Source organism: Phoenix dactylifera, chromosome 9, assembly GCF_009389715.1.
Source record: "Phoenix dactylifera cultivar Barhee BC4 chromosome 9, palm_55x_up_171113_PBpolish2nd_filt_p, whole genome shotgun sequence".
In the NCBI taxonomy this organism is placed as follows: Eukaryota; Viridiplantae; Streptophyta; class Magnoliopsida; order Arecales; family Arecaceae; genus Phoenix; species Phoenix dactylifera.
The window spans coordinates 631,758-652,692 of NC_052400.1; the positions used below are offsets into that span (position 1 = coordinate 631,758).

Here is a 20,935-nt window from a genome sequence, read left to right on the forward strand (position 1 = left end):
GACTGAAAATGATATTTGAAGCCGAAGAAGCAGAGTACCATACAGAAAGCTGACTACGTCTGCTGGATGGTACTTTAGTATATGACATCATTCTATTGGCCGAATAAAGGAAGATAACCAGGATGAGCTATTATAGGTAGGCCAAATGAAGATTGATTATGATAAGCTTGCGGCTGATTGAGCATGATTATGGAAACCCTCTATTGGTTCGACAGACGATATGAGATCTAGTTGTTATTACAATATGAGTAGTAGAGGGCAGTTGGTGCTAGATACAAGTATTATCAGAAGAAGCGAAAGCCAAACATAGGCTCTACTATTAGAAGTAGGTGGTTATCATATCATTCGTCTTCTTATATAAATAATAGAATATAATATGAAAGAAAACCTTTTCAGTTTTCACCAATCAAATGATCAGATTTTATCTTCATCCTTAATTTATTGTTGCCTTTGTCCATTTAGATTTACAATATGATAATGTCAAAAACTTTTAAGATTAAGGTATCTAGAACCACGTTACTATCATCATCATAGCCTTTTATCTTCTTTCTGGCTATCCAAAGTTGGTGACACACCTGCACGGTCACCGGCTTAGCTATAAAAACTTATTATCCATCCTCCAAGAGCTCAACAAGTTTTTCTAGCATATGCCATAGGCTTGTTATGAAAAAACAATAAATAACTAATATGCAACATAAATATGAATTATGTACTTATTTATATATCGAGTTGGGCCAGGTTAAGTTAGATTGCATTATATTGGGTTAGATTTGGGTTGCGTTAATGTCGAGTTCAGATTGGGTTGAAAGTCTATCCTCATCCGACTTTTTTTGAAATTGAGTTGTGAAATTTGAGAGCAATCCTAATCTCAATTTGAAAACTTCAATCCTTCCCTACCTAGTAAACAAGCAGGTAGATTTTGGTTGAACTCAACCCATGTTGTTCCCTAATATTATGTAGGACCGTGCCTTTAATAAAGTTTTAATTTTTAAACCTCAATGTAAATTATATGATATCTTTATTTTTTAAATTTTTATATTTGCAGGGAAATAAATTCACAAGAAATACTTTTAGAGAAATACGATTGACCACACATCACGTGTTTGCACGTGCTGGATGGATCATTTCAGACCTTGTCCATGGAGGCGTCTGGCCTTGGCTAACTTAGCTTAAAAAAAAAAAACTCCCATCGCCTCCTTGCCAGCTGTCATGAAGACCTTATTTCCTTATCCTTTCCGCTCGCATTAATCGGAGCGGTAATCATACCTATCGGTCCCGGTAGCCACAGTACTAATTGCGGTTGAAATGCGAAAATGATTCGATCGACGAGGACTAACTGAAGCTCACCGATCCGACGGATGAGGTCGAACGGTGATTAATCCGACGGATGATATCGAAGAACACGTCCTCCTTTTGACCACCCCCACCTCCCGCTGCCTCTATTTTACTTTTATCCCTTTCCTTCTTCCCTCCGTCTCTCCTCCTCGCCTTCTCCGAAACCCTAATCCCTTCCCCAAATCCCAATCCCCAACCCTAATTCTCGTCCATCTTCTCCTTAATTCTTATCAGATTCCAATCCCCCGGCGCCGGAGGCCCAGTCCGACCTCCTTGATCGAGGGTTTGGGAGGTCTTCTGGGGAGTTGGTGGTTTGGGGTTTGGATTTTGAGTTGTTGTGGATGGCGGTGCTGGAGGAGTTGATAAAGTCGGTTGAGCTTTGGTTGAAATTGGTTAAGAAGCAGCAGCCCCTGATAAACCCTAATCTTGATCCGGTTCTGCTGGTTCCGGGGATTGCTGGTTCGATACTGAATGCTGTTGACGAGAATGGGAATGAGGAGCGTGTGTGGGTCCGGATTCTGGGGGCCGATCATGAGTTCCGGTCGAAGATGTGGTCTCGGTTTGATCCTTCCACTGGTAAGTTGAAGAATTGTAGGAGGTGTTATTAAACTTGGTTGCGCAGATAGATTTATGGAACAAATTTGGTCTTGATCAACTGAAAAAAAAATAATGTGATTAGATATGTTGATGGGAGTCGGAATTGCCAGGTTCCGTAGCATGGTGTCAAATCATAATTCTCTACCTGTCCTTGGCCATCTCAGCCAACAGGACCAAGTCCTGCTGGTTGGCACCATCTCTTCTTTGGAAGATGTCCTGGTGGCGTGTTATTACTGTGTTTCTTTGAACAAACACTTTTAATTGTTTTGATGGAAAATTCATGTTTTACCTGTGTTTAAGTAGGTTTTGGTTTGGACGATCTGTTGGATTATAATGTTGAATTTCTCTTAAGGTCCATTATTGATTTTATGTTTTTCTTCGCAACTCTGAAACAGTTTCGAAACTATGATCACTAATGGGAATTAGTGAGACTTCATGACGTCAAAGATAACTTCCTGTCATTTATTCCTAGTGTGGAATATAGATAATTAAAATGACAAGTTGGCCACCATAGTTAAAGAGCTCTATATGGTTTATAGATTGAAACATCAATTGTTTCCTACATTAATTGGTATTTATATGATTTGGACGCTAGATCTTGAGAAAAGAGATGGAATTTAATTTTCATCAAATCGATGATAGAGGGTGAATCCTCAAGCCCCAGAAGGGCTAAAACTGAGAAAAGAATTCGTCATCCAAGAGAAAAGAGGAGAAAAATTAAAATGGAATGTAATTTTATCAATCTTCCTCAATCTATTGGTAATTGCCTGCCCTAATATGTATAGGTCACTCCAAGTTAGATCCTAAGGAACTTGTACTTGATCAAAACCAGTGATTTAATTGAACCAATCTTGATGAACCAAACAAAGAAGTAAGAAAGGGGGAAGGATATTTATGTCTAAGTTTACATCATGGCTTTCATGCCATGATAACTTGGTGTACGCAAGCTCATTTAGAGTGTCTGACCCATCTAAAAGAGATGCCTTCTTGAGGCATTATAAGATTATATAGTAGTGTACTCTACTTCACTTCTTAATTTAATTTGACAGGGCTGGAGCCTTCTACTGAGATTTCGTTCTGTGTTTTATATTTTATATAGTATATGTAACAACCCAGGACCTCACCCAAAATGGCTAGCCGGAAGTTACTATTTGGGTTCCTTGATTTTGTATAAATACCCAAGATCTACCCAGCGAATAATCGATGTGGGACTAAACACACGTCCGTACGGATCCTCACATACTTTCCTGTTCAAGCCCTGACGTCCTCGTCAGGCTAAGGGTTTAGATCCATTCAAATCTAATCACAAACACCACGATCGGCTCATGGTTAGCCCCAATGGATCCATGTTGCAGTGTCCCCTAGTCCACATAGATTATGGGCTAGGTCCGCTCAGATACCATTTGTAACTACCCAGGACCTCACCCAAAATGGCTAGCCGGAAGTTACTATTTGGGTTCCTTGATCCTGTATAAATACCTAAGATTTACCCAGCGAATAACCGATGTGGGATTAAACACACGCCCGCACGAGTCCTCACAGTATATGTCTTCAGTATGAAATTGAGAAATTTTTTACTTTTGAATGCTGAAAATACTGTGATTCTTATTTATTTTTCTATTTTCTTATGTGTCTTGGCTGAACTGGCTTTAGTATGGCTTTGATCAATTGAGACGAGATTCTTATGAGGTGTTCTTCATGATTATATACATACATGCATACATATGTACATGTATGTATGTATGTATTTATATATGTATGGTGTATGTATGTATGCATGTGTGTCTATAAACATTCACTCCCTAGACCTCCATGCTGATAATCTGACATTCTGTCAAGCTTGATTATCTTCTTCGACCTTGTTTCATTCTGTCAAGCTTGATTATCTTAATTACTTGATGTTTAATAAAAGGGCTTATTCAGGTTTTATTAATATCAACATACAGTATAGTATATTGGCAATACAGTAATGCTATATGTTTTCTTTGACTATCCTGTTTACTTAATCATGCTAGTGACAGTGCTGGTTAACAATAGTAGACTGGACCGTTTAACCGATATTTAGTAATACAATCTGTCCTTTTTCCAACCCTTAACTAGAATTGTGGGCACTGTTATTAGGAAACTATTTGCATAATAGTCTGAGCAGGGAGCATGAATAGCATGCTTCCTGGAGCCTAAAATACCATGCAACAATATTTTATACTAAAACCAATCGAATTGGGAACTGATCTATGTGTTGTTGAATGCTTTGGAGCAGGTAAAACAGTTTCTTTAGATGAAAAAACAAAAATCATTGTGCCTGAAGATAGGTATGGGCTATATGCAATCGATGTGTTGGACCCTGACATGGTAAACACATTTATCCTTCCTCTTGGCTGATGGATAACTTTATTTTTTTAATAATGTTATTATTCTTTAGAAGGTCAATGCATCACCATGGTACAATCTTACACTGTTTTTTTGGAGGATTGATTTGTTAATTAGTTTTGGTGTTAATAACATAATATATTTAGAATATTGTCTTTTTGAAATATATGTTTAGAGCATAACTCATCATTGTGGATCAGCAAGATAGCAAGTAGTGCATTTACTGACTGGAAATACGATTAAGTTTACACTCTCATGAATGTCAAAATCAGGTTCTCCTATAGTTTATGTTAGTTTAAACATGTTGCTTCATATCTTCATATCATACCGCAGATCAAGTTTTTTTTTTAGTTCTCATGAAAATTTTATTAAGAACATTGACTGCCTTACTTCAAGCGTTTCAGCAAAGAGTTCCAGCTAGTTGCCTTAAACTACTAAATTTATTGGTTTTATTCAACAGATAAGTAACACTAGTCACATTAAGTAACAAGTGTTTGCTAACTTAATGACCTGACTTTTATGTGGCCTTTTTTTTTCTCTATTTTAAGGATGGTTCTGTCATATTCATATTCGTGTTTTTTATTATTTTAATCTTGGTGCATGTTAGTTATCCAGAATTTGGTGGCCTGAACACTGTAAACTGCTGCAAAATTTTGCTGAAGATCATTTTTCTAAGGGACATTTCTTCTGCTTCCTTGAGAGATTTAATATATAATTTTCATTATGAAGTTGGAAATTAATCTTCATGGTTTTAGAGCTTACCGTTGTAATTCTTACCACTATTTTCAGATCTTCAAGGTTAGTAATGTCTTCTTGTAACTTTCTGTATGTATCTCAACAACTTTTGCTCCTCTCTTCTTTCTTCATGGAAGCTTTCTGTAGATTCAATTTCTTTACAGTCACCAATAAAACAATGGTATTAGTAAGTGCGAACAATGCTGGATACTTTGGTCAGCCCATTCCGTACCCATAGTCTATGATATCTGGATTTGACATCATAGCCCAAGATACCTATGTTGACATGACATGACAGGGGTATGGACACGGGATACAGGTCCATTGCCTTAACTTAGACATCTGACATGGCAGTTAAAAGAATCCAAGCTTGGGAGGGTGGATAGATAGAGGAGCAGATCTAGAAGAGGAGGAGAGGTACCTGGCAGAAGCAGGCCGATAGTAGGTCGCGTTGGGCGGATAATGTTGGCTGTGGTTGGAAAGTAGATGGATAGCTGTGCATGGCTGTGGTTGGAAAGTAGATGGATAGATCCAATGGAGGAGAGGTGTTGAGGTCAGTATCGAGGATAAAAGAAAGCAGCTAGGGATTCTCTTTTTATTAGGGCCAGAGACATGCAGTGCACACGATTGTCTTTTTAAAAGGGAATAATTGAGTTCTAGCTCTTTGTTTGATTGCTATCTTACATTCCATTCCTGTCCGCTGGACATTTTGTTTCCAGCCCTTGATCTTGATATATATTTTATTTTAATCCCTATCACATGCATAGATGTGTACGAAATAAGTATGAGATCAGCTGTATATAAAAAAAGGACTAATTATATGCGAGGACTATAAGTTAAATGCAACTGTGTAAATATTACTTATAAAATGGCAGCAAATTATGCCTCCTAAGTTGTAACCGTAGACAAAATGCAAGATGCCCACGGATATTTTATCGCGGAGCGCCCAAGCCCTAATATTTCTAATAAGACAAATCTGAGTCCTAGATACACACTTGTGCAGGACACCCATGCCTGAACCCATGCAACATAGCTGATAGTTTATCTCGGTTCTAGAAACCTTACTCATAGCTTCGCCCACTCTCTGACTCTCTCTTAAGCATGCTTTGGCTATATCTCCTTTATTTTCCTTGCACCCATTAAGTGAACCAATCTTACAGTTTACTTTATAATGTGTATTTTGTAGGTCATAGTCTACAGAATATTAAGTATTGGTACTGATAATATTTTTTACTAGTGCCATATTACATTTACTGATCATCTTTCATCTTGTAACCTGGCCTTTCATAGCAATATACTATTCGTATGGTGAAAGCAAGGAACTCCTCAAAACTATGTTCAGTTTGGTTAGTTATTTGAAAGAAGTTGTCTCTTGCAGATTGTTGGATGTGATAATGTCTGCTATTATCATGATATGATTGAGGAAATGATCAAATGGGGATACCAAGAGGGTAAAACCCTCTTTGGATTTGGATATGATTTTCGACAGAGTAACAGGTATGTGTTTTTGAAATTGACTTGCACATATGACATTCTTCTTGCTGAAATATTCTCCATTCCCCCCTATTGTGAAGGTTTGATGAAACAACATTCATGCATTTTGACTTTAATAGGTCTAAAGATCAAAGGAATATAACACCTTTTGTTATACTACCATACATAGATTGATGCAAAGGTTTTTTAAGAGCATTTATTCGTGTCTATATGTTATAATCAATTGGTATAATGCATATAATAATCTTTATGATATGAATAATTTTAAACCTTCCATATCCACTATATAAACAACGACTACTATAATGGTTGTTTTGACTAAAATGTTTTTTTATTAATAAGAAAATGTTTCTTAGTTTGAAAGTGCAAATGACCACATATGTCTTTCAGCTTACTTTTGAAGGGCCTTAGCTGTTTGTAATAGCTGACAGAGTTGGGGTGGCTGGTCCAAGGAGGACTGGCCTTTTGTTGTTCTGATCCTCATCTTGTTTCCGCTTGGAGAAGACCCTTATCAGCCCCATCACAGTCCTCCTGCGCATGCCCAGCTCTCATCCCCCATCACCTTCTCTACCTTTCTCCCACCTTAATTGTCCACCTCAGCCACTTTTTGTATTCATCACTCCCTACCATGTCCTTGGAGTCACCCTGGTGATCTATAGCTAATCTACAACATTTGGATCTTAATATATCTGATTATCACTTTGTTCTTTTGTAGGTTAGTGTTTTCATGATTCATTTTGTCATTGTAAGCTATTGCAGAAATTCATTCGTCCTGTCTTTGCACCCCCAGTAAATTATCCTTTAGCTTCATAAATGTTATGATTTCTGATACTATATAAAGTTAGATGTCAATATGGAATTCCATGTCCAAGTTCTGTGATATAAAGTTCCTTCTTTGATTGGCTTTGAGTAAATCTACAGCACTATTTCCATTACTTGGCATGTAATAAAGAGGAGGGGGAAACCATCATTAATGCAATAAAAGGGGGAATTGATAACATAAATCATGGAATAGTCGCTTTCTAGCAAAGGAGGAAGATTTCTATAAAATATTAAATAAAGCTGTCTCAAAATCAGTTTTAATTTGAAATAATCAATATCTAAAGCATTTGCAGACATCTAGGAAATCACATAAGAGTTTCTGATTTTGCCTTTTTTGGTAAATATTTTTTTGTTGGATTTATTGTTTTGGAACCAAGTGCTCTTATATCTTTGCTGCTGCTGTTTTTTCTTATCTTTTCAGGCTTCAGGAAACTCTAGATAAGTTCTCTGAAAAATTAGAGTCAATTTATACATCATCTGGAGAAAAGAAGCTGAACATTATAACTCATTCAATGGGCGGGCTGCTGGTGAAATGCTTTATGTGTCTGCACAGCGATGTAAGGATGCTCCTTTTCCTTTCACCAATTCTCTCTCCTCTCTTTCTCCACACAGACGTACACATATATTCATGTACTTTTCATTACTTTTGATCCTTTGAAAATCCGTTTGTTCATGGATATATTTTAATCATATTAATATTCCTCAGATTTTTGAGAAATATGTGAATAGCTGGATTGCGATTGCTGCACCATTTCAAGGTAAGAGACTATAACACTCATAAGATGTTTGAAGTATAATCTTGATTTCCAAAATGAACATAAGAAAATATAGAAGAAAGTGTGGGATTAGATTTTCTTGAAAAATTTAATTGTACAGAGAAATCTAGAGTCATTTGAAGTATATCATTTGAATTTTTGTGCAAAAAAAACATAGACAACTCTCAGTGGTGCTCTATTAATCTTTGGAAAGGATGGTTGATTTTGACTTTCTTTCAAATCATTTTTGTACCGAAAGTTTACCGTTTCCAACTTGAAGAGCTTGAATGGGTTCTCTTATACATTGTATAGTTGCCAGTAAAATGTACCAGAAAAATCATGATATGAAATCGCTTCTAAATTTAGACATTTTCTTTGTGGACTTTTACTTGTGTAGCGTATTTGAGTGATTTTGATGGAATATCCTTGCGAGCAATTTGATTTTTTAAACCTAATAGTGTAGAAGATACCAACTGATCATAGAGATTCTTTTTTGAAAGTAAAATCATGGAATGTTCTTTAGTGATCAAAGGTTTGTTTTAGGTTATTGTATTTTATGTTATGTCAGATAAAATTTTAGAGCTAGCTTTATATGCAATTATATAGTTCTTTTTAATTCATTGGCTCTTGAGTTAGGACATGTTGGGTTAACCTATTTAGCAATCGATTTTGAGTGATTAATTGTTTATATGAAAATTCTAAAAGGGGTTGCAGAATTCTAAAAGCTTTCAGATTTTCAGTGTAAAGGCCATGGATTAGCATATGCATCTGAGGCATCACTTTCACCAGTCTCAAGTTGCATCCATATCATAATTACAATGTCATATGTTTTTTTTCCTCATGTTGAAAAAATAAACCTTTTTGATGTGTATATTCATATATTTTCATCTTTAGCCGCACCTTCTTCCAGCATTTAATATATTTTAGCTATTGTAAGGCAGTCAATTATCCTTCTAGCTTAGAATCTGAAATTTTTATTTAAATTACTTTTATAAAATTTTGATAACTCATTTTAGTAAACATTTTTTTCTTTCCTTTTATCTTCTCCTATTGGACCTGAACATCAATTCAATCAGCCACTAATTCCACTCTTTTTGCTTCATTGTTTTCTTATAATTATGGAGAGTCTATCAGAAGGCATTCTATAAGGAAGATGTGAAATAATTAAAACCAAGGTTCGCCGTACTGGTGGCGGCCCGGACCGGTACGAATCGGTCCCGTACCGGTACGAACCGGTTCCGTACCGGTTCTCCAACAATAAACCACCGGTATCGGATTCCACGTTGATCCGGTACCGGCCCCAGGCTGGACCGGTACATACCGGCCGGTACTGGCCGGTACGACAGACCATGATTAAAACAAACAAGATGTTATTCTGGAAGTCAAGTAAAGAAAAATAATTATAGAGATGAAAGGTCCTTGTTGCATATCATATTACACTAGACAAATGATAATAGGGACCTCTGTAATGAGAATTTTCACCAAAATTCATACTGACTCAAAGGACATTCAGTTTGTAAAACATAACTCTAGAACTGCAATTTAATGATAATATAATAGAAATCAAATGCATTTTTATGGTCATATAATTACTTACTTCAATAAGCTGATTTGCCCATTGCTAGTCCAGCTTTCATGTTGTAATCATTTTGTATATGTTTTCTTTGGTATTTAAAATAGTGAGTGCTTTTTTAAGATTGAGCTGATCTCAAAGTCCATTGGCTGATATCTTTATCTACAGAATATCAAGAACCTCAATTTTTAACTCCTGATCTGCATATCAAGTTATACTTACGCACTGAAATTCACTGTTGATGTTGTAATTATAAAATCTACAAGGCACTTACAAAAGAATATATGGCTACACTGGTTCCCAGCGATCCTTGACAATTACTATACTTCCAAAAGTTCCTTCATCTTGTGGGCATTTCTTTTGGCCATATTGTACCATTATTCTCTTTGAAATTTTCACTCTGGGTCATTTGCTATTTTATTTGAACTTGGGAGTGATTAGTTTTATCTTTTCTTAGTAATTTTCATCCTTTTTTATCAATAAATCCAAAAACAACAGGTCTATCTAATCAAAGCTTGATGGAATTCGATTATTTGATTATGGACTGGAAGTTCATCCTTTCTGGTTATAATTTCTACCTAAGTAAGATCTTCCCATCTCCCACTGGTATTTACAGGGCTGTGATACAAGAGGAACGATGTAGTCACTTTCTTCATTATCTTGCTCTGTGGTTGTTAATTATCTATTCATCTTATGTTTTGTCCTACATCAAACTGATTTAAATATATTGAAGTTATACGCAAGATATATCAGGATTGGCAGGGGATCACAAAAGACATATGGCTGACTTTCGATGCAATAATTGCCTTTATTGTCTATGTTTTGTTCTCCAAAATTGCACAGGTTGGCCTTTGACGAATACTCCTTTAGGTGTACTACCTTTCCTCATCTTATAAAATTTAATGAGAAGAATGATCCAGGGACTTTATAGCCTTGTTATATATAATATATGTTTATGTAATTTATTTTTTATATGTAAAAACTTATCTATGAAAATCATGCAATAGCTCTAATATGACAAATGTCAGGTTTGCCATACCGGTCAATGTTATACCATACCGATTCGCTGTAACATACTGTACTGATACTCGATATGCTGAACCTTACTGTACGGTACCATGTACTAACACTGTAATATGACAGAACAGGTATGGGGTATGGTGCTGAGATGACGAACCTTACTATAATGAAATTCAAATAGATATGAATCCTTAAGGTTTAGTTTAAGTGAAAAGAAGATGAGTTTCCTAGAATGAACTCTGTGGCAACTTGTCACTTTAAAATTGAATGGTTCTGGATTCTCAGTCTTAGATTTTCTGAATTTTGTTCTTTATGTTTGAGTTGATTCAATGGTGTACAACTAGCTAGCCGCTGTATGGTTGAATTTTTGATTGGCATGGATGTTGTATTTTCATGGTTCTGTACTGCGTTAAAATTTTATAGGGATATAGAGTAACCCTTCAGTAGTATAAAATGCAAAACCTGACCTTTTTACCTATTTGCGGTCTGGTTTTGAAAAGAACATCTGGTTTATTAATTAAAAGTTTTATGTTGGTTGATTTCAGGAGCAGATCCTTTTTGCACTTCGAGACTCCTACATAACTAATGCAGTTTGTCTGTAGTTGGTTAATTCCTTTTTTGTGCTTTCTGTTTAAAGAGAAAAATATATGGAGACTTCAATTCAATGTTCTATGGGCAGGTGCACCTGGATACATTACAAGTAGCCTCTTGAATGGAATGTCCTTTGTGGAAGGGTGGGAAGGGAATTTCTTCATTTCCAAATGGAGTATGCAGCAGCTGGTAATTTTCCTTTCCTTATTCTTTGCCCTTTGGGAGAGGAATGGGGCTGTGGATTACAACTTGCAGGACTGCTAGTATACCATTGTCTCTATGTTCACATTTTTATGCAATCAAATACTTTTCTTCATAAAAAAGTATTTATAAAAAGTAAATCAGGAGCCATTTGTTCCTTTGGAGTCATCATAATAAATGCTTATCTATGATTTGAAGTCCACTGATTCTGACACATGGAATGGCATCTCATTTCTGCGGTGCTAGCGCTGGAAGGTATACCATGTTTTGGTATGGTACGCTTTTATATGTTTGACACAGCATGTGTTCTATATTTTACAATCAATCTTATAATGTTCTTCAAAATAATTAAAAAGGCACTGACAGCAAAATGTTGATGCTTTGCTTAGCTTCTTGCAGTTTCTTTGCATGCCTTATTTCAACAAGGAGTGAATGTTTAATATTCTCATCTAAGGAAGAGAAATCATTGTTTTTGGTCTTTTACTATATATAATAGTAACTGAGTTTTGACAATTTTCTAAAGTTATCCAAACATATAGTCCACAACTATTGGTCATATTTGCTCCATAATTTTTGCATTCATATTTGATGTATAGATTGCTGTAAATAAAAAGATATCAACTGAGTATCATGTTATCTGCTTTTGTCTCTGTGTTGTTTGCATTTTTTTTAGAATTATTTGATGCAAAATTTATCCTTAAAGGGTGCTCTTTTTTCAGCTGATCGAATGTCCGTCCATATATGAGTTGATGGCCTGCCCTGATTTTTCTTGGGATATTGTTCCTCTTTTGCAACTATGGGCAGAGAAGCAGGATGGTTCTGGTGAATTTAGTACCATGCTGGAGTCATACGAACCATCTGAAGCTATAATTTTAATGAATAAAGCTCTCTCAGGAAACATGGTAAGTCACAAAGTATAGTCTTAACAGATTGTGGATTCGTGTTACCAAAAGTTTCTTTTGTAGCTCTGCTTGCACTATTGAAATGTTCTCCCAAATTGCTAGTCATTATATATTTCAGCATTTTTCCTTCATTATAAAATTTTAATGATGTTTTTATTGCCAATGTGTTTTTGCATTTGGCATGTAGATCCTATCGTTTGACGACTAGGCTCTGATGTTTACCTTATGTTTGCAGGTTACATACGATGGGATGCAGCTTTCCTTGTCATTCAACCTAGAAATTTTGAAATGGGCAAATGAAACTCGCAAAATTTTATCAAATGCTAAACTTCCTGCATCAGTAAAATTTTATAATATATATGGGATCAACGAGGCGACACCTCATACTGTTTGGTATGCTTTTCCATCTTTTCATGATGTTTTTTTAGCTTTCTTTATACTCTTACATGGTATTTTTCTAGAATTTAGTCACACTACTCCTGGGAATCAGTTTGACATACTTCTACTGGCATGTTCTTTCCAATTGTCTTAGTATAATGCCTCTGAAATCTAGATTTAGACATGCTCCAGATAACAAAATCTGGAAAAGCATAGGCTAAAATTTGTTGTCCTCATCTCAACCAGTGCATTATATAACAAGAAAATTATGGTTTTAAACCAGGATCTTGGTGACTTGTACTTTAGAGCGAAATGCTTTGGGCATTGAGGCCCCCAACCCAGTCCCAAGTCTTTAATGTACCAGGCAAAAAAAAAAAAAATCGGATCTAACAAGTAATCTAATCAAAGATAACTAGTAGAACTTGAAAAAAAATCACCTAATTCCATAGAACTTTGACACAATCTGAAAGTTCAATCAAAAACATGAATTGAAGTAAATGTTGGTGCTGTCCCTGCTTGTTACTGGCATGGTATATATTGTACTGTGCTGTTTTGTTCCAGTGCTTGGAATGCTTAGAAATGTACTGGCATCGCAGCATGTTAAATACTGGCATGCAGCTGGTATAGTGCCTTATCGTTTGCCTACAAGGCATTGGCACAGCATGCATTTGCTGTGCCATCCCATGCTGATCAGCATTTAAGTTCATGATTAAAAAAATGGATGTAATTTGACCTGATTTGTCAAGTGGATCTCAATCCTGGACCTGAAGCTGATAGAGTCAAATAACTGTGATTCTGAACCAAACTTCAGCTACTTGGGAACAGCCGGAGAATAAAAGTTCAATGCAAAATCTTTCTTTCTAACTACCTCCAAACTGTTCCTATGAAAAAACTTCTCCCTTCGCCACACATTCCAATTCACTCCCTTTTTATTCTAACATTTTTAGGAAATTACTTTTGATTTTCTAAATCATGAAATGTTTTCTAGAATTATGTTCCAGTTTACTTCAAACACATGAGTATCAATATACCGCACAGCCATTACGTATTCAAGAATATAAGATTCTCCGTCAATTATGGTTGTAAATGCTGATACTCCAAGTCCATCATGTTGACAAGCTGTCTACAAAGTTCATCATCATGATGGAGCATTATGTCTAATGGACATTGCAAGAATATGTTTTTGACCAATGATTTTTTTCTTAATAGTTACTATTTACTAACAACTTTCATTGCAGCTATGGGAGTGAAGAAGCACCTATTTCAGATCTAGAGCAACTATTGTCTGCCCAGGTTAATCTTTCCTTCCTGAATGTTTATTCATCATAATGGAAGTGAGCATCTGTTAGTGTTGCTGAGAGTTTTGATATAGATAGCTGGTCACACAAGTTATGTGGTTTTTGTGTTAGCATATAATTGAACAGACTCCAATTGTGGAATTGTTTAACCGGAAAAGTAGGTTAAAAAATTGAAAACCATAAATGATGGAATCTTTAATTACCTTTGTTGTTAGAATTTTTGACCTTGTTCCTTGTTTTACTCCATGATTTATAAAGCACTAATCATAGAACAAGTTTTGCAAGTTTAGTTTAATTGATGGTTTACACATGCAGGTCTTAGCATGCAGAAAATCTGTAAACTACATATATGAACTTCATTTGTGCACAATATGGTAGAAATGAAAGCATAGTGCTCGGAAGCACTAGGAATTGTGTACCAGAATTTGTAGAACCATTTAATAGCGTTATCTATCATCAGTTAATTGGTTTGAAATAAATGGTGCCGTCATTTCACCAATCCAAGCTTCTTGATCTGATTTTATTCACATGACATAGGTGATGCTGTTATAAACTAGTTCATTGTTCTTATTGAAGTCATTTGTTTTGGTTCACCATTTAGTCTGCCACTCAGTTCAATATTAAATAGCTATTTTCACTTAATCACTGGAAACTTAATATTCGAAATTTGTGCTTTAGACCGAGGGTGAAGATCGGTTGTTACTTGGAGCACACTAGGAGTCAAGAAATGACATTTTTTCTTAATTGTTGAGGGAGATGAAGGCTAGATTACATTGCATGATTCTGATATTAACTATATAAATTGATTTTTTTGGGGAGTCCTTAGATGATTTATAACTTTTCTGCAATTGAAGCATCTCTCTCTAAGTATTAGCAGTGCAGAGATACACCACTGTTACTTTCTTTATAATTCTGACAGCACTGTAATTCAGCATTCAGCCATTCGGTCCTTGTTTTGCGGTCTTTCTTTTGTGTCACCATATGTTTTCACTTGTTCGGCTATGAGATTACTTAATTCAAAGAAGCTCCCTTAGTCATTTATCTCTATCCTTTTCTTCACAATCTACAGGCAATACAACTTTTCTCTTTGATACTTGGAATAGTGAACATGCTAACCATTTGATCTTGAGGACTTTACTGATTGTTTTCTGGGACTGGTAATATAAGTGTTACACTTTTGGATTTTTTTTGAATATGAGACCTTTCCATTTGCTATAATTGCATATTACACTCACTGCTATGCATATATGCAAGCCGGCATGAAAAACTGTCAAATAATTCCCCAGGGCCACCTCGGTTAAGATTCCATCATGGGACTCGATCATGGTTCATGGTTAAGTTAATCGAATTGAAAAAAACAAAAACACATCTTTACCCTTAGTTAACATGATGTGGAAAAAACCTATTGCCCCCTCTGTTACATTAACGCGATGTGAAAAAACTCAAATAATTCCCTTGGGACTTCTTCCCTTTGCCATCTGAGAATTCATCCTCTCCCTCCTCGCTCTATCCATCCTCGCCCTCTGCAAGTCCATCCAGCTCATCCTTCAAGACCAACCATCATCACCACTCGTTGTATAGACTTGATAGTTGATTTCATGATTGTGTGATGATCAACGGCTGAGTTGGACTTGAATCCAGCACAGGACCAAGGGCTGAACCTGAAAAGAGAGGATCATCAAGGAGGAGTTTTCCCTCATGATCGTCTTGGGTCCTGGAGTTTGCAAGGCAGTGGATGGGGTGGAGTCATATAGGTCTGAATGCACTAATCTGGGGAAACAGGCTGACTGTATCGACGTGCTTTGCACCGCCTATCTGCCATTCTAAATCCTTACGAACATCCCTCCCTCCAAATCACCATTGCCACCATTGTTTTGACATTGTCCACTGTATGAAACTAATTAAAGCGACAGTCACTAATGTGTTGAAAAAAAGTGCACAAGTTTTGTGCCTGAAGTGAGCCATCTTATATGTTATATAATGATAACTATCAAGTCTTATTGCAACCATGTGGGGACAGTTTTATTTAATCTTAATTTAGACACATCACTGTACGTACACACATTTTTCAACCTCGGTTTTTTCCCATGTTTAAACAATGAGCTGATGTATGTAAACATTATGCATCCTTGATATTTCTCAGTTTCTTCTTCTTACTGCTGCATTCTGCTGTCACTTGAATCATTCTCAACTTATATATCTTTCTTTTGCCATTCATGGTTTCAGTAATCCTACTTTTCTTATATATACTCTGGCTATCATCCTCTAGATTGCTCTTGTATCCCAACATCAGTTATGCCTGTTTTCCATCGATTTTTATTAAATAGACTGATAACCATCCTTTTGGAATACAATCTTGAGAATGAGTATGTGAAACTTATTTTCATCCTTGAGCATCTTCTTCATTACATTCCTTCCTTTCCACTGTTTTTCCCATCCGCCACTTTTGGCAATCTTAGTTCCTCAATGCTATCATCTCTTAGTTGATTTGCTTCCTCATCTGCTTCATCTTGAGATCTATCTCTTAACTCATTCTCAAGCTCCTATTGCTTGTGTTTATGCTAGAACAATTTTTCAGGACAATGGATGTGGATTATGTTGACTCCTTTCCTACTTCACTCATGATCATGTTCCATGAGAGTGTTTAGCTTCTTTTATAGCCATGAACACCTACAGAAAGTTTTCATGTTCTCTTATATCATCAAATCTCATAAGAACAAGATGAGAAGTTTTCATGTTTAGTCTGCCATTGTTCTTATAAAACAAATGAGAATACCATTTAGTCTGGTATTCTTTAGTGGTAAGAGGCTTTGGTATACTAGCTAGCTGCTCTTTAGTCATGAATTAGGATATAGTAGCTAGTTGCTTGGCTAAATTCTCATATCATTAATATGCATTATTTTTGTGACTGAAAAATTTGGTAATTATGGGAAGACTTACTACTCTACCGCCCAAGATGAATATCTCTTGCTTCACAATGTGGTTTTCATATCAATCTTTCTACCAGTTTTGCAGTTCTCGATGATCTTAAGCATTCCAGTATGCTATCCTTCCATGCTTTTCTTATTCGTCTATCATCTTTATCGTGGTATTTACAATTTTTATACTGAACCACACAAGGAAAGACTAATCAACAATATAAATATCATCCCGTAATTATTTGAAAGAAAAAGAATAATTCCATGATTAATTTTAAATGTTGTTTCCTTCAGGCTAGTCTCATATCCTACAAGTTTTTTCACTTTGATCTTTCTCCTTTCTTGCTCTTTCAGCAATGCCTAGATATGTTTCTCTTTATTACATTTTTTTCTGCACACGGTATCTTTCCATTATATCTCTGAGAGTATGCTATATTTAGTACCTGTATAATTTTACTACCACCAAGCCATCTTGTTAACCATGTATGAAGGGCTAAGTTTCTTCTGTTGCATAAGTTATGTTATTTCTGTTGAGCTTAACATTAAAACTAAAATGAATATCAGGTGGCATGACTAAGCTGAGTTTCTTGTGTTGTGTATGTTTCCATCATTCCTTTTTAGCTTTATGTTGAAGCTGAAGAGAATATTATGTGGCATGACTTGCTGTTTCTAAACAAGTGCTTATAAAAATTTTCAGGTAAAATATATTTGCGTTAATGGTGATGGGACAGTTCCAGCAGAATCAGCGAAGGTATGATATCCTGTATTCTTAGTAATAATTTGTAATTGAGTAAAACTTTAGGACCTGTTTGGTATTGTTTTTGTTCATATACAAATTAGTGTAGTTTCACATGGAGATTGATGTTGAAGATAGCATTTACATGAAAGATCTATCATTCCTTTAATTTTCACTCTTTTTGAGAATACTAGATCTTTGCTATTAAAAGCTTTAAATATTTTACAATCAAGTTGAAAAAAATTCTTTCATGAGACATGTTGTTCAGTTCATTTTTCTTCATGGGTTTTTCAAACCAAAAATGTAAAACAAAAAGCTATAGCAAATGTGCCCTTAATTCTTGCTAAACAATACTTTTGGTGTGATATAAACTGGTAACTAATATCTCTTCTAACATTATGTCAAGAAAATTCGTAATTAGACTTTTCAAGGATGTATGATTCATAATCAAAATCATCTATCCTTTTCTCAACTATATGGGATTAGCCTATGATGTATGCGCCAGTTTATGCAGTCCAACTTCAGAGGGAAAGGTGATATATACAGCAGGTGCTCTGTTACTTAATGCTCATAAACCAGTACTCTTTCAGCACGTTGATATCTATCAAGCATTCAGTTTGGTTCTATTAGTGATAATGAACCATCTCTTATGTTTCCTAACCAATCTTTTTTTGGAATATTTAAGTACAGTGTTAGTTATCCAAATGTTAATTTTAATGCATGATACAAGCACCCTATGTATGAGGCTGTGTTTCCCATGTATAGATAAATAAAGGTGTATGCGTCTTCTATGCACATTCAGTAGTTCTTACACATGCATCTAACGTGGGCTTCAAGTAGCCCCATGTATGTTACTATGTGTAGCTTGTACCCAATTTGCAATTTGCTGGTAGATGTAATTGAATTTTATATGGAAAAGAAGATATCATCATTCAAGAATTGTGACATACTGGAACACAAGGACTAGCAAAAATGTTGAGATTTTGTTTAGAGAACAACTGCCACTGATGACCTTGTGCAATTGCAGAATGTGAGATAAACTGTGATGCTTGAGAAAGCCTAAGAGACTGTAAGGTTCCCTTTAAACATTATCTCAAAGGAAAATTTGCAAACAGATTAGGCAATCTTTTGATGAGAAGTTGTATGGGGGATAAAGATAGAGATTTTATTGGATAGAGTAGAATGTTGAGGGGGAAAGATCAGAAGAAATGGAAACTATATTGTTGTCTTTTTTCATCTTTTTCAATTTCCAAGTGGTGTAACTGTTTAATGCTCGTCTATTCTTCATAAAAACATTTCATTTAGTCAATGTTACATGTCAAATTTGAGATACTATAGTTTAGCTTTTTATGTATTTTGATGAACCTGATATCTAACTACATCTATTACTATCTACCTGCCTAAATTATTAGTCAAGAGGGAACATGATTCATTCCATAATTTTTCTGAGGAAAGAAATCTCTCCATCCATGGACAAACAAGATGCTCATTTGTTCATGTTTCTGGCCCCCAACCTCCGTCTAATAAGTTTGAGCCTTGATGGCATGAAACAAGAAAATGATTCAAATCTGTCCTGAAATTTTTAATGAGATTATGGATATCCTTCTCCACTATTCCTATCTTTCCATCCTGAATGAGAAAAGATTGTGAATCTTTTTGAGTTTGTTAACTCCATCCTCAAGTTAGTCTTTATTGTTCTTTTGATTTGTCCATGGTGGCATCAAATCAGATAGTATGGTTGCTACAAATTATGATCCGATTATACCTTTAATGTGCATGCATACGCCCCCAATATTGCCTAAAATGGTATTGCACTGTTGCAGGCAGATGGGCTAGATGCAGTGGCAAGAGTTGGAGTTCCTGCTGATCATCGCGGAATAGTTTGCGACAGATATGTGTTCAGAATTCTCCAGCAGTGGCTGAAGGCAGGAGAACCAGATCCTTTCTATAACCCTCTGAACGATTATGTAATCCTCCCCACTGCCTTCGAGATTGAACAGCATCGTGAGGAAAGCATGCAGGTCACTTCTCTCAAGGAAGAATGGGAAATCATATCCTCTGCAAACGATGGTTCTCATAGCAAATCAGCTGATCTTCCTGCCATGATGGGATCTTTATCTGTATCTTGTGAGGGTAAAGAGCAGCCTCTGGAAGAGGCCCAGGCCACTGTTGTTGTTCACCCGCAACATGAAGGCAGACAGCAAGTGGAAGTTAGAGCTGTGAGTGTTTCCACGGGTGCATAGCCAAATGAAATACATCACCCATTCTAAATTAGAATTGCATGGATATATTGTGACATCAATGTATATTGTAAATAGTTGTGGGATAAAACCCACCCGACCTGCTCTAAGATATATACAAGCTGAATCCAGGCGAGAACAGACCTAGATTTAAACAAGCTAAATGTAAATGTATGGAAATGTCAGGACATATCTATGCACATGTTGCAGGTTATTCCGTTGCTGAATTGCTCGGGAAAAATACTATTGACTGTTAAATATGATACAAATTAAGCCATCTGGAAATAGTGCATATACCAGGGCTTCATTTAAGTTTCTTTATGGTGTAGAATCCATGGAATGATCAGTTCCCTTTGAATACCATGGAATACATTCAAATAGGCAGAAAAAAGGTAGATTTCAAACTCAAAAAGTCTTGTGAGGTTGGGCAGTGACAACTAATAATGGAACCTAGTTCCAATTTGATAGCGTAAACTGAGGGCCAGAGGATTCACAATTGCCTGGTGGGGACTTTTCTAAGAGGTTTCAAGTCCCATGGCAATTTACGAGTTCCAATCACCAACAGGCTTCCAATAATTGGCTCCCTGATAACTGTTATTTACTGTCCCGATCAATGATAACTGCTGGTTGCACAATTTCGACCTTGAGTGGTGTTTGTTAGGTATAAATTATAGCTGCTGTAGATTTACAAACTTATAAGATATCTTTTTCATTTTCAAAATAAATTGATTGCTTTTCTGATATTTGCTGGCTTAAAGTGCAATAGTCCTGCTAGACTTTTATAAGGTTGCGCCGGTGACTACTTTAAGGAACAATTTATATTGTCCATCAACTTATGAATAGTACATCCGTTGAAGTTTTGAACATATTGTGTTATAAAAAGTTAAATGCGGTTCATTTTTGTAAATATGAAAATAAATTGGATATTTATTTCCAATCACTCGTGGCTGTTTAAGGTGGCAGTTTAAGA

The 20,935-nt window shown here is 35.8% G+C and overlaps 1 protein-coding gene across 1 annotated transcript; it reads left to right on the forward strand.

Moving 5' to 3' along the window:
• Positions 1-1,447: 1,447 nt before the first annotated feature.
• Positions 1,448-20,187, forward strand: LOC103715647 (lecithin-cholesterol acyltransferase-like 4). The gene is made up of 11 exons (XM_008803349.4): positions 1,448-1,911; positions 4,193-4,284; positions 6,416-6,534; positions 7,775-7,910; positions 8,060-8,111; positions 11,381-11,481; positions 12,213-12,395; positions 12,631-12,788; positions 14,012-14,066; positions 17,687-17,740; positions 19,549-20,187. Exons 1-11 carry the CDS (start codon positions 1,677-1,679, stop codon positions 19,966-19,968), a joined length of 1,605 nt encoding a protein of 534 aa, XP_008801571.1. The 5' UTR covers positions 1,448-1,676; the 3' UTR covers positions 19,969-20,187.
• Positions 20,188-20,935: the final 748 nt, after the last annotated feature.

What these genes read in the sequence shown, in the direction of transcription:
- LOC103715647 (XM_008803349.4), top strand. Translation starts at nt 1,677, where the DNA reads ATGGCGGTGCTGGAGGAGTTGATAAAGTCGGTTGAGCTTTGGTTGAAA. An exon ending in TCGGTTTGATCCTTCCACTG is followed by an intron (nt 1,912 to 4,192) that starts GTAAGTTGAAGA and finishes GCTTTGGAGCAG; the next exon opens with GTAAAACAGTTTCTTTAGAT. An exon ending in AGCAACTATTGTCTGCCCAG is followed by an intron (nt 14,067 to 17,686) that starts GTTAATCTTTCC and finishes AAAAATTTTCAG; the next exon opens with GTAAAATATATTTGCGTTAA.